The sequence below is a fragment of the Chanos chanos genome, chromosome 8 (assembly GCF_902362185.1).
Source record: "Chanos chanos chromosome 8, fChaCha1.1, whole genome shotgun sequence".
Lineage (NCBI taxonomy): Eukaryota > Metazoa > Chordata > Actinopteri > Gonorynchiformes > Chanidae > Chanos > Chanos chanos.
In genome coordinates, this window is record NC_044502.1 from 7,778,171 (window position 1) to 7,790,564 (window position 12,394).

General features: G+C 42.1%; 2 protein-coding genes and 1 non-coding gene across 3 annotated transcripts; all 3 read right to left on the reverse strand.

The window, feature by feature from the left end:
- Nucleotides 1–2,263: 2,263 nt before the first annotated feature.
- nufip1 (nuclear FMR1 interacting protein 1) lies at nucleotides 2,264–6,687 on the reverse strand. The gene is made up of 10 exons (XM_030781863.1): nucleotides 6,336–6,687; nucleotides 6,172–6,239; nucleotides 5,795–5,899; nucleotides 5,518–5,580; nucleotides 5,213–5,289; nucleotides 4,717–4,809; nucleotides 4,429–4,625; nucleotides 4,031–4,168; nucleotides 2,999–3,264; nucleotides 2,264–2,794 (listed from the first exon to the last, which is right to left on the reverse strand). The coding sequence occupies exons 1-10, from the start codon at nucleotides 6,685–6,687 to the stop codon at nucleotides 2,264–2,266; spliced, it is 1,890 nt and encodes a 629-aa protein (XP_030637723.1).
- A 2,174-nt stretch (nucleotides 6,688–8,861) lies between these two features.
- Nucleotides 8,862–10,415, reverse strand: LOC115818486 (transmembrane protein 272-like). Its single transcript, XM_030781864.1, has 4 exons — nucleotides 10,358–10,415; nucleotides 9,943–10,002; nucleotides 9,674–9,756; nucleotides 8,862–9,233 (listed from the first exon to the last, which is right to left on the reverse strand). The coding sequence occupies exons 1-4, from the start codon at nucleotides 10,413–10,415 to the stop codon at nucleotides 8,862–8,864; spliced, it is 573 nt and encodes a 190-aa protein (XP_030637724.1).
- A 1,524-nt stretch (nucleotides 10,416–11,939) lies between these two features.
- trnal-caa (transfer RNA leucine (anticodon CAA)) lies at nucleotides 11,940–12,050 on the reverse strand. The gene is made up of 2 exons: nucleotides 12,013–12,050; nucleotides 11,940–11,985 (listed from the first exon to the last, which is right to left on the reverse strand). It is a non-coding gene; the product is annotated as a tRNA-Leu (tRNA).
- Between the last annotated feature and the right edge of the window lie 344 nt (nucleotides 12,051–12,394).

Below are 12,394 nucleotides of genomic sequence, written 5' to 3' on the forward strand. Positions count from 1 at the left end.
GATTCAAAATGCACAAATTGCTAGACTGAGATTCAGAATGCAGAAATTGCATTTCATCTTGACAGATGCATTGATAGCAGTCTGAGTAGGAGAACTTATTTGGGTTGACCAAAAAAATAAATAAAGAAATAAAAAGAAGAGGAAGAAGAAGAAGGAAAAACTGTGACAGTTCACCAGTGTTTATGCCAAGACCCTTCCTTATCAGACTGCGCGAGAATTTTTTTTTTTTTTGTAAATTCTTGTCTTTTTTCATGTATGTTGATTTCAAGAAATTGTTGATACTGCAAATCAATGTTGCCAACCCTGTTCCAACAAGTTCATTACGATTCAACAGGTCTACTGCAAATCATACAAAACAAAAACAAAGAAACAAAAGGAATCAGGGTAGTTCTGTTGAGAATAGCATTTTCAAAAGTGATGTCACGTCTAGAGGGAAACACTAAACACAAAATAAATACACCAAAGTCCTTTATGTTGACAAAACAGAACTAGAAAAAACACACTGAAATTCCACTGACACAGGAAAGCATGTGACTCACAAACAACCAGAGTGGACGACACATTTTGAAAGGAAAGTTGGCAGGGAAAGAGACTGATTAGACTGGATACTGTTTCATAAACTGTGAAGTGCATTACATAGTATCCCAGTAACTTCACAAGGCCAGTGCATATTTATTGTGGTTACACAGATATAAAAATAAACTTGTAACATTTTCAGGTAACAAGAGGTAAGTTCATTTAGGTAATGTGTATTTAAACAAACTAGTTATGGTCATTCATGTTCATGGATAATTTTTTTCCAGCTAGTAAAAATACTGTAGGCTGACCATAATGTCTTCCTTCTTAAACCAGAAAATGAACAAGAAGTTCTTTCAGTTAAAGGATCAGGATCATTTGAAGTAAAAACATACACACACACAACACAGGCTGGCTTCAGTTTCAACTTTCAGAGTAAATAACTTTGAAGCAGATAATACTTTAATTGTTCCTCGGATACATATGCATCATTAAGTGCATGTATCGATCTGACCTCCAGGCAAACCTGCCAAAAAACATGCACCGCCGAAGAGTCGTTCAGCACGCCCACCAGCACCCACGGTGACCGGTCGACCTTTCTATAACATTCAAGGGCCCTAAAGGGGGGGGGGGGATGGGTAGAGAGCATGAAGAACTTGTTCAACTTCAATGAAGAACTAGGCAAAAGAGCAAATAAACAGCCCAGTAAACCTGTCAAAGGTTGTCTCATCCATCAACCACTCCACCCATCATGAATGTGACATGTGAACCTGAAGGGGCTTGAGGAAAGCTGACACATGGGAAAAACCGCATTCCTGGATGACAACATGCGCCCATATTCAAACGGAAAAATACAAGCATATCAGTATACCTGAGGTAATCCAAGATAGGATCTACAATATTGACTTTGAAAGTATGGTTTTAACACGTGTTTGTTTATTGAATGGTTACCTAGGAGAAAATGTATTAAGCTGCCACGTTGAACAAAAACTGATTCAAGGCCACGGAAAAGACTGTTTCATTACTCAGGTTGAGGGAGGACGGGTGTCCTAGAGCGTTGTAAAGAAGCGTAGTGCATCATGACACATGCAAAATTTGTACTTACCGCTACAATAGGTCTTTTGATATTGTAATTATTAAAAACGGCCCACTGGCATGGGTAGGAGGGACAGCCTAAAACTGTGTGACAAGCATCTGACCTCTGCTAGCTAATCCATGTGGCTGCATTCTACCCAATGTTAACCAATGTTTGTGCTTCTTTCTGTGACATTACAAACTAATTTGAGGCGCGCTCAGGGAAAGCAGAGAAATATTTAATAAGTCATATTAATGCTGCGGCAAAGTAACACTGGATATGCTTGTCTGTGTTTTAACATCAAACTATTTCAAGCGCATATCTTCAGTTGTGCCAATTACCATAAATAAGGTCAGTTATTGACGATATCCAGTGTTCTCTAAAACAGTTCCAATGAATAATCACACATCCAACTCTGTTAAATCGACTCTGTTAAAGAGATTATGCAGATCACAAACCCAACACTGCTAAATCAAAGCTGACTTTAATCATTTTGCCATCAACTTAAACACAGGCAAATTTCATACAAAATAAACGATTGCCAGTTTTATTTCATATTTAATGGTGTGCAAACATACTACAGCATCATACAAATGTGTCAAAAAAAACCCAAACAAACCAAACAAAAAAAAAAAACGTTCAGATATGTTCTGGATCTAAAGTTGGTACAGGCTACATGGTAGCACCGGTAAATGAGGGAGCCTCCCAGATATCGTCATCATATACGGGAACATAAGAGCACACCTGTTCCTCTGTGCTCCCACCTACATCTACATGGGCTAACTCTGTCTCTGACTGCCTCTCGTTTGTATCCATCGGTTCATCAAAGGTCTGTCCGCCTTGATCATGCTCTCTTTGTCGCTGCGGCGAGATGTCTGTCCGCTCCGTTGCCACGGCAGCCTGCCCGTCCTTATTCTGCCCGTTTTCGGAGGCGAGGGGCGGGCTGTCCCGCGGCGACTGGGTAGTCCTGCGGTCTGCTGGCACTGGTGACTGGTCATGTCTGCCCAAACAGAGATTCTCCTCTGTTGTGCCCAGCTCTCTGGACTCATCGCGTGTCCTCAGGGTACCCTCACTTACTGATCTGTTTCCATCCACCATCGGATTCTCACTCGCTCCACCCACACCAAAGAAGCCAGTCCGGACGACGTAGCGTACACACTGAAGGATGACGTTCCTCTCATGTCTGATGTCTGGAGCCAAGAGCTGCGTAAAAAAAAATATACTCATGTCTTTCAGAAAACCGATTATATCCCGCTTAGAATGACAACTAATATAGCTATTGTTTTGTAATCCTATGCTGAAAAACAAAGAGGTCCCTAAAGCAACGTCAAGAGCTATTCCGACCGTTTAAAAATTCCCAGCAATTTCATTACTAAATTCTCACATCGACCCGGACACAATTCTCACCATCTCCAGTAAGGTCGGACGCCGTTGAGGTAAGCCGGTTCCGCTCTTGCCCCCTCGACCTCGACCTCCATGACCTCCCCGACCTCTTCGACCTCCCCAACCTCCCCTGTCAGGTCCAGGCTGGGCTTTCTGATTGTGGGGCTCATCTCCCACGGCTTTGGCTTTGTGTCCCTGCTGAGGTGTGCTGTGCTGAGCTAACGCAGGCTCAGCTTTCAGCAGCGTCTGATTCTCTTCCAACACCCTACCGGCTCTCAAGATCGGGGCGTCTGTGACACACAAACGAAGAAGAGCCCTCATCACTTGATCCATCAGTTAATTAAAACACAATACATACAAAATACAAATGGGCCTACTATGGAGTCTGATCAACTTTTAACTCGCTCATAATTACCATGGAGAGGTGCTAAAAACAAAACAAACAGAAAAAAAAAACCCATCAAGCATAAGAACACGACTGTAGCGAACAAGCAGGACAAGGTCCGTTCAGTGCTTTGACGTCTCATTTACGTCTCAGTCACGTAATCCAATAACAAAGTGTAGTATTTTGCCAGCATTCGTCTAGGCCCCAAAACAGCCGTGTGTGCAGGCAAGGGGAAAATCACTGCCACGGACAGTGAACCTGTCCTCTGCCCTTTACGGTGCGTGCCGAAGCAGGGTTGCGAGAGTTAGAGCTGCAGGAGATAAACAAACTCAAAGCGACTGTTTGATCAGGTGTGCTTTGAGATGAGCAGGAATGCTGACGATTACGGGGTAGAATAGACATGACATCGGGCCCCCAGAGAGGAGCATGTTTGGGCTAGAGGCAGGAGGGTTAGATAAAACTCTTCTCTGTTAGCCTGAGGTCGCGTTGATATCTCTTTGCAGTTTGGTCAACTTCGAGCAACGAACTCCTCGCAGTGTGTGGAGGAGTTATCTGAAGTTATGGGTGGCTGAGACGAAAACATGGTTTTGGAGAGGGTTTCGCGTGAAGCCGGTGGGCGTAGACGAGCGGGAGCGACGATTTCTCACGACGGCCGAATCAAAAGTACTCACCGTCTGGTTCTCTGTCACTCTCGCTCTCTGTGATGGAACCGTAGCTGGACACCAGGGAACTTAACCCGGACGACAGGTTTTTGGGGGTTACCGTCACCCCACTCTGTTTCTTTTTATCCATCTCGTCTTTGTCAGAGTCTGTCAGGATGTAGAGCAAAACACCATTCTCAACCATAATCCTGCATTTCAGTACCAAAAGTACCCAGTTACACTGGAAAAATACCAAATTACACTACAATCCCAAAATGTTTTATTATACTGAACTGTACTCTTCTTTGAAAGTGCAATTAAATTTCAGCACTTCCTTAAATAGTACATTATGAATTCAGTGGTGATATAAGTCATTCATTTGGCACTAATGTTTGCTCCTCTGTGAGTCTGAACAGTAAGCTACAGACCTGGATCACTGTGGGCCAGGGCTCCCAGAGGATCTCCGTCCCAGGGGGGGCGTGTGAGTGGGGGCGGTTGCTCTGCCTCTGTGCCATTTGGGGAGAGCTGTTGTGTGCCGCTTTGTCCACCTCGCCTGTCCCTGCCGTGATTCTGGAATTTTCCACCGCGCCAGCGATGTGGACCACGACCCTGCCGCTTCATGCGGCTGTCAATAACAAAAAAAAAACGGTAATGGTTTAACTAAATCCATCCATATGTGTCCAACAAGCAGAAAAGACATATGCGTACAAATGTACCCAAACTGTGCGGTCTCCAGAACATCTCCTCTCGCCTGTTTGGCCTCAGTGATCTTCTTCTTCTTTTCCACGTTGCTCATGGTTGGGTAGTTCCTACAGATACAAAAAAAAAAGTACAGTGAGATTTCATTTAGGACCCACACACGTACTTGTGTGCATCACCATTAACTGTACATCTGATCTGATGCTAAGTTTGCATTGCGCATGAAACGGCACCCTCTAGTGACAGATGAAGGTAACAGCAGGAATAGCTGTGTTTTAAAGTGGTGCCAGTGAAGAACACATGCAAGAGTGGAACAAATACTAATAAAATAAGAGACTGGCTTAAACAACACAAATGTTTTTTTTTAAAAAATAAGCCTCAATTAATAATTATTATATAACGACTTAGATCACATATCTTCAAAAGCAACAACATCTGTGTTGACCTATCAGCATAGCATCAGTCAGTATGTTCAAAATGAGATTTGGGACAGATTAGCCATTCTGTTCAGACCTTCTCCTCTCTTCTCTCCATTTTGCTATCTCCTCAGGAGTGTCCAGTTTGATCCGTTTGGCTCCAGGAGCATGATTCTAAAAGAGGGGAGGTTTCACAACTTCAGTTATAGTTGTCAAAATGTTCGACAAACCATCACATTCGAATAAAAAAAAAAAAAAAGAAAGAAACAATGTTCAAAGGTTAAAATAAAATGAATCAAAGAGAGATCAAAAATCAAAATTGATAGCACAAAACTATGAAGACTCCATGATGCTAATCAGCCGAAGGCCAACAGAGGAGATGAAGGACCAGGGAAGACATACGTTTGTCCAGTGGATCTTCACCAGCTTTGCATGTGCTGTAAAAGTGCAGTCATCCACAGAACACTACAGTCAGACAGAGAGAGAGAGAGAGAGAGAGAGAGAGAGAGAGAACAAAAAAGTGAGTAAGAAGAGACGGTATTATTGTGCTCTTAAACTGCACCAGGTTAAAGTATTTCCTACAAATATTCAGAGCACTGAGGCTATCATTTTCCATATCAAGTACGGTATATCAGGTTTTCACATTTAAGGAAGAGAATGGGTGAGTTCAATGAGTTACCTTAACATGTTGTGAAATATGTTCATCATACTTCTCTTGGTTTTTGAATCCTCTGTCACATGTGTCACAATAATGAGTGTACACTGGCTCTTTTTGTTTCTTCTGCTGTAATATAACAAAATGAAACACCACATGTATAGTAGATACAAAGGGGAGAAATAAATGTGGTTTGTACAGGATTCTAAATGGCTCACAAGTCCTTATCAAAGGAGAATACACTGAAATGTTCTATCAATTCAAAAAAGAAAAAAGTCTTGTACATTAACATCAAGGGCCCATTATTCAGAGAATATAAAATGCTGATTCTCTCCAGAAGCAGAGATACATTTTTTACCAGCAGGCTGTTCTAGTGATCGATGTTCAGTTTGATAATATACCTTTTTGCCCCACTTGTTTGGTCCCTGGTCTTGTCTTCCGTGTCGATACCCTTGGTGATGGTGTGGTCCTGTAAAACATTTTGATAACACGAGGGTTTTGTTTGTTTGTTTGCTCGACTGTTTGCTTTTTTACCTAGTTGATAGAACTATAACGGCAAACTCACCGGGAAAGCGGTTCTGTCCCGCGTCAGGGTGACGAGGACCATATCTGTTCCAAGGTTCTGAGTTCCGGCCCCATGGGCCAGGAGGTGGAGGCTGGTTCCAGCTCCAGTCTCGTGCAGCCTGGAACTGATTAGCCTGAAGTGTCCGGTCATTTTCTGCGTGGCATTTTTCTGGCTGAGGTGTCCAAGTCCAGTCTCGGGCTGGCTGGAACTTACCGGGTTGAGGTGTCCAACTCCAGTCTGTTGCTGCTTCGAACTTCCCACGTTGAGGTGTCTGAAATGTTGGAGGTCTTAGCACTGGCCCTCGGGATGGACAGTCCAAATTAGGCGGCGGATACCTTTCAGGCTCACTCATGGCAACACCCTCCTTAACCCAATTATGTAGACAACTGGTTACAACGATAATGCTATTTCTGGCGTTTCACCATTACTCTAAATAATTCGCATCGTGCTAAACACGCGCTTGCTTCCAAGAGCTAAACAACATGTGGGGGAAATCGGACGTCATTTCCGGGTCTTAAAAATGCCCGACATGCGTTTTTGATCACTAGATGGTGCTGTAGTTCGTCGTTCCGTCTTGATCCATGCAGCCGTGCGGCTATTTGGTTAAGGACAGCGTTTGACCAATACTTTCCATTAACACCTGCTTTCACTTTGTTTGTCTCAAACGTTGCCTGTTTATTTCGAGCACAGGGTATCTTAATTGGCTTGTAGTTCGACTTTTGGACCTTACGTACTGTCGGAAAAAATAGCATGTTTCCTTAATGTAATCATTGTAACAATTATGATAAACATTGTAACAATTATGTAATCATATTTATAGGGGTGAATCAATGTAATCATTTGTATTAAAAGTCGTAACTATACAATCCTTTGTCCTACAAGAAATATCAAGTCCTCTGTGTTCAAAAAGAAGAGGCCTGTGAGGCCCTTTAGGGGCTGCATGTGAGATAAGGATGGGGCCTCTGCCGTTGTGTGGTAAGGTCATTGACCAAGCATGCAGATGATGAAATATGACGTGTCTTATTCCACTATGGAGAAGGGCAGTAAATATTGGTGACAACTTATGCTTGTTGTAAAGGGAGGACATGACATAAATGACGTGTCGTAGAGTGGACGGGGACTCTGTGAGGCTGGTACTGCAGGGACACCCAACTTCAAAGAGACGAGGTAATGCATGTCCTTTTTTGGGAAGTTGGTAAGAAGATGTATAAGAACTGCTGCTTTATGAAGATTGCTTCAGTCACTCCCGGGACCTGGCTCAGTTTGTTGTATGCTTTTTGAACTGTACAATAAGCTTATACTGCATTGGACTTAAAATTGGATTTCTATTGTTTTGTCTCAAGATAGGTACCAGTGTGGTGCTGGGACTCGCTCACCTCGGGCCCTGTGTAGTCTTTCCCACAGTACCAGGCAGCATTGAGACTGAGAAGCACTTGTCGATGAAAATCGTTAATAAATCCCAATTTCTGAGAGCAGTGGACTGTGGTGTAAAAAGACAACGTGTCATTTATCATTCTTGGTTTCTAACAAAAATTCTGAAACGTCTGTGTGTTGACTCTTGATTTATTTTCCGGACGTGCTAAGCAAAGTTATTTTGACAAACACCCAGACATATTACCAAAAAATTTATTGTCAACCATTCAGTGATTTTTTTTTTTTAAATTTTTTTTTTACCAAACATGCACAAAAGTAAGAACTGAGCTGCACGTGTAGACTTCACCTGAAAGGCACTATTAAGGACAAAAAGTACACCAAAATACACAAGAGTTCCAGAATATTCATCATTATCATGCTTCCTTCATCAAACACCTGGTGCAAAACTGTCATTACATTAAGCTGTGTACATGAGTTATTCAGATCAAAACAGATGCATTTTCCAATTTAAATGCATAGGAATAGTGCAATATTATGAGCATAGTCTAATTGTACCAAAAGCCATAATCTTCAGTATTATGAGGAAGCAGATGTTCATGTTGCCGTGACACACATTATTAGCAAACGCTAATCCTAACCCCAGGCTGAAAAATTGTGTATTTTTATACTGTTTAAGCCCTCCCTACACTGGTGTATTAGTGTGGTATACATTCTCATATTAAGTTAGAGCAAACCAAACTACAGCATGGAAAAAGCTCACTGAAAAAAAACATTAACATGCATTGATACGTGATGAATAATTTATGTATAGCGAGATATTTCTATAGAGGCAATTCAGAGGTAACAATCAACAGCCGGGAAGTCTGTGTTTTAACACTGTAGAAGCATAGCCATTAGCGATGCACTGCTGTACATTTTTACAGTCAAAGTAGTCAAAGATGCATTACATCTGAGTGAACTTTCTTAAAGGGTGTACATTAAAATGTCCACTTAAACAATTTACACTCGGATGTAATGCATCTTTGTAGAGGCAAGTTTCGTTTGCTTCAGTTGTTTAAAACTGCAGCACGTGAACGGACTTTATAAGGCCATATTTAAAGCAGTTGATGTCAAAAAACGTTATGTCAGTCAGTTTATGACGGTTGGTCTTTTTTAGTCATCTTCTGCATAATCGTTACGTCTGCTGGTTTGTGAGCAAATGTGCAGCCAGAGTCCACAGCAGAGCAAGAGAATCATCACTGAGTAGCTGAGCGCCAGAACAAATACGGCAAACACGTAAAGAGACTTAAGACAATAGTCCAGCGGTCGATGGAACGGCGCGATGAAGTTTGGTGGATATACAGAGAACACCCAGTAATTCCCCAAGATGAACCAGATGAAGAGGAACGTGCTCAGGATGATGTGAATATAGTACTTGTGTGCGTTCTGTCGCCACGGATATTCATCTGCATCGTTGTTGCCTATCAGGACGGACTTGGAGATCAGCGAACGCATGTGTATCGCATCGTAGAGGAGAAGGGAAACCTGTCCAGTGCGTTAAAAATCAATGGCGTTACTTTACACATATGCTTTCTCAGTTCGGACCCACCAGGCGTCTGAAATCCCTAACTCCTTTCACCAAACACAACGCACAAGCACAAAAAGGTAGTAAATGAAAAAAGAAGTAGGTAATATTTGTGAAAATCCACCAAGCCAATCACAAAGCTTCATAGAACCGTTACTGTATTGATGATACTTCTCCAGGACTTTCAGATCTAGCCTTTTCAACACTGAAAGGAAGGCCTGGCGTTAGGGATAGCCTACCTCGGCATTGTTTATTCGTTAATTGGCATATCCTCGTGTCTGACAATAAAGAAACACACTTTGCAAAATCGGAGAAAACAAGGAACTTTTCTCGGAGGATTATGGTTGGGCTGCTATGAAAACGCCTGTAGGTTTTTGTTTTTTGGTAAAATCCATCTTACCTTCAAGCTGCCGACAGCTCCCGCCACAAGGAGGTACAGAGGTATCATTGGCTGTACCGGGCAGTCATCTAAAGACTTCACACCTGAGAGCAGGTGAGCGTAAACAGATTAAAATCATACTAAGACCATAACCATATGATTATTAGAAAACACTACCTGTGCATTCTTAATACAATCCATATCTTTGCACTATGTTAAACATATGATAAGAAGAGACAGGAAATCCATATATAGTGCATGTGAACAACTACTCTCAAAGATTCTCTCACCAACATATGCCATTGTCAGAGGTAAAGCCAGAAATGCAAGGAGTCCCACCACAAAACAGGCTGCAATCGAAAGAAACACTTTAGTCACCTTTTTGATTCGTAAATAAGTATTAAAGAGAATGACAGAAATCAAAGTTTAAAAGATATGTGTATACATTAAAGTATGTAGTGGTAATTTACGACTGAAAATACCTTTTTATAATTTCGTCATTCCAACATTATAAATATCATAAAAACAAGGACTGATGCTGCAGAATATCTTTAGTGCAGTGTCGTCGAAGGAATGTTGTGGAATGAAGACGAGAGCATGCAGAAACACAGTGCTTCGGGGTGGATGACGGTTGATAAATGCGTAAAAGTGTGAATATATGAATGTGTCGCCGCTGGCGAGTGAAGAGACAAGGTTAAGACTCACCGTTACTGGCTATTTGAGACAGACAACGATGACAAGCAATTTCCAGTTCAACTTTCATAATCCTTCCCAATCATGTGATGCTGAGGGCATGAGAGTTGATGTGGTCGTTATCGTAATAAGTTGGTATATCTAATCATGATATATTTGATTTGATCCAGATTTTGCAAAATAAGAACATAAAAGAACATTTTATATGTCCTGCTTAAACATTTTCTTTCTTCCGAATTCTTAAGGGATAACATAAATCGGAGCACATTTTATTACAGTTTGGTTACAGAGAGATGTTTGGTTTACCACTAAGCTTATACATTTGAAGCAAAGCGTTCAAAATATATTTTGCATGGAAACTAGTCAGTTAATACAAATAGCCTTAGCAATCTAGCAACCTACAACTAACACTGCAGGTGAAGCACAGAGGATCACAATTAGGGCTTTGCGGGTTCTTTAAAAATTTAAAAGCTCTAATGCAAACGACCACTTAACCATTGGTATAGGCTGTAGCCTAGTGATAGTCAATGAAGTAAACGAAAACGTACCTTTGCGACAGCCGGAACACAATTTAAAATATTACCGTGTCAAAGTATCAAAAAAAGCAGGAAAGCGATACTGACACACATGTTCAACTTACCAGCGACTGGTCCACACTGTCGAGCAACATTCCTCATTTGCAAAACGGGGCGGCAGCGCGTCACAAAAATCTTATTATCATTGCGTATTACCATCTGTAGCCTCACAGTTTTAAAGTAGATTTGACTTCATGTTGTCCTCTCTAAGTAACTTAACTTCGACATATAGGATTTCTCAGCGTCTTTACGTGTGTCTGCCTAAAAATGAATTAAAATAACTTGTCAGTCATTACAAGAACTTGTCTTGTGGCTGATTTACATTCATGGTGGTTTCCTGGAATCTGTGTGCTTGTGTAACAATCCACAGCTTATAATCAGTTCTGCACTGCATTTCGTTAAACCTGTTTTCATGATTTATCTGATAACCTCCAAGTGAAATGAGCAGTCGACAACATGGTCAGTGGGTAAACACATTGAAAAATTACCTCTTTAATGTTAGCTGGAGTACGAAAACTGCAGAAGGAACGAAGCGCATTAACAGCCTTACAGTTTATTCTAACTACCAAACTAATTATACTAAATGTGCTCTCCCCCTGTCTAATGTTGTTTTCCTACATAGCAAACTCATAAAGCATTAATGGTTTTAATAACGAGGCACTTCAAAATTGGTTGCAACACCATCTCCTTTCCCGGAAAAGTTGTAGTTTGGGCGCACTTAAGTTTAAGTCCTTTATTTATCCACACAATGGGGGAACCTGACCTCTGCATTTTGACCCATCCGGAGAGCGGTGAGCAAGTAAGCACACGCACACCCGGAGCAGTGGGCAGCCACAGCCGCAGCGCCCGGGTAGCAGTTGGGTGTTAGACGCCTTGCTCAAGGGAACTTCAGCTCTGCATACTGAGGGAGGGGAAAGCGCTGTTCATTCATCCCTGCCGGACCTGGGGATCAAACCGGCGACGTTTCAGTCCCAAACTCGCCTCACTAATCCTTAAACCACAGCTACCCCCAAAAGCGCTGTCAGAAGTGGGATTCGAACCCACGCCTCCATTCGGAGACCAGAACACTCTCTCAGAGGAAGGTTTTTAAGCCTTGAGTCTGGCGCCTTAGACCGCTCGGCCATCCTGACACATAAAACCCTCACGTAGCGCACTTGTATCTTCATAATACGCGATTAAGATATGCGCGCAGTCTTAGTGCTGAGCGACTAACGGAGTTGTACCCACAGTAAAAGCGTGTTAAAGAGTTAGAAGAAGAAGAAGAAGAAGAAGAAGTACTTTATTACTCACATACACAGTGAGCAGTGAAATGAAGCCTCTGCATTTCACTCATCCTAACACCAGTGAGCACACACACACACACACACACACACACACAGACTATAAGCTAGGAGCAGTGGGCAGCTACAGGCACCTGGGGACCAACTTCAGGTCTTTCTGCCAGTACCTTTGTCAAGGTCACTGACAGGAGTAC

Coding starts and splice junctions, on each gene's coding strand:
- nufip1 (XM_030781863.1), bottom strand. CDS start 6,687: ATGAGTGAGCCTGAAAGGTATCCGCCGCCTAATTTGGACTGTCCATCC. Junction 5,900..6,171: donor CAAACAAGTGGGGCAAAAAG/GTATATTATCAA, acceptor GTTATATTACAG/CAGAAGAAACAAAAAGAGCC. Junction 5,581..5,794: donor ATATTTCACAACATGTTAAG/GTAACTCATTGA, acceptor GTCTGACTGTAG/TGTTCTGTGGATGACTGCAC.
- LOC115818486 (XM_030781864.1), bottom strand. CDS start 10,415: ATGAAAGTTGAACTGGAAATTGCTTGTCATCGTTGTCTGTCTCAAATA. Junction 10,003..10,357: donor GTCTCAAATAGCCAGTAACG/GTGAGTCTTAAC, acceptor TTTCGATTGCAG/CCTGTTTTGTGGTGGGACTC. Junction 9,757..9,942: donor TCTGACAATGGCATATGTTG/GTGAGAGAATCT, acceptor ACCTGCTCTCAG/GTGTGAAGTCTTTAGATGAC.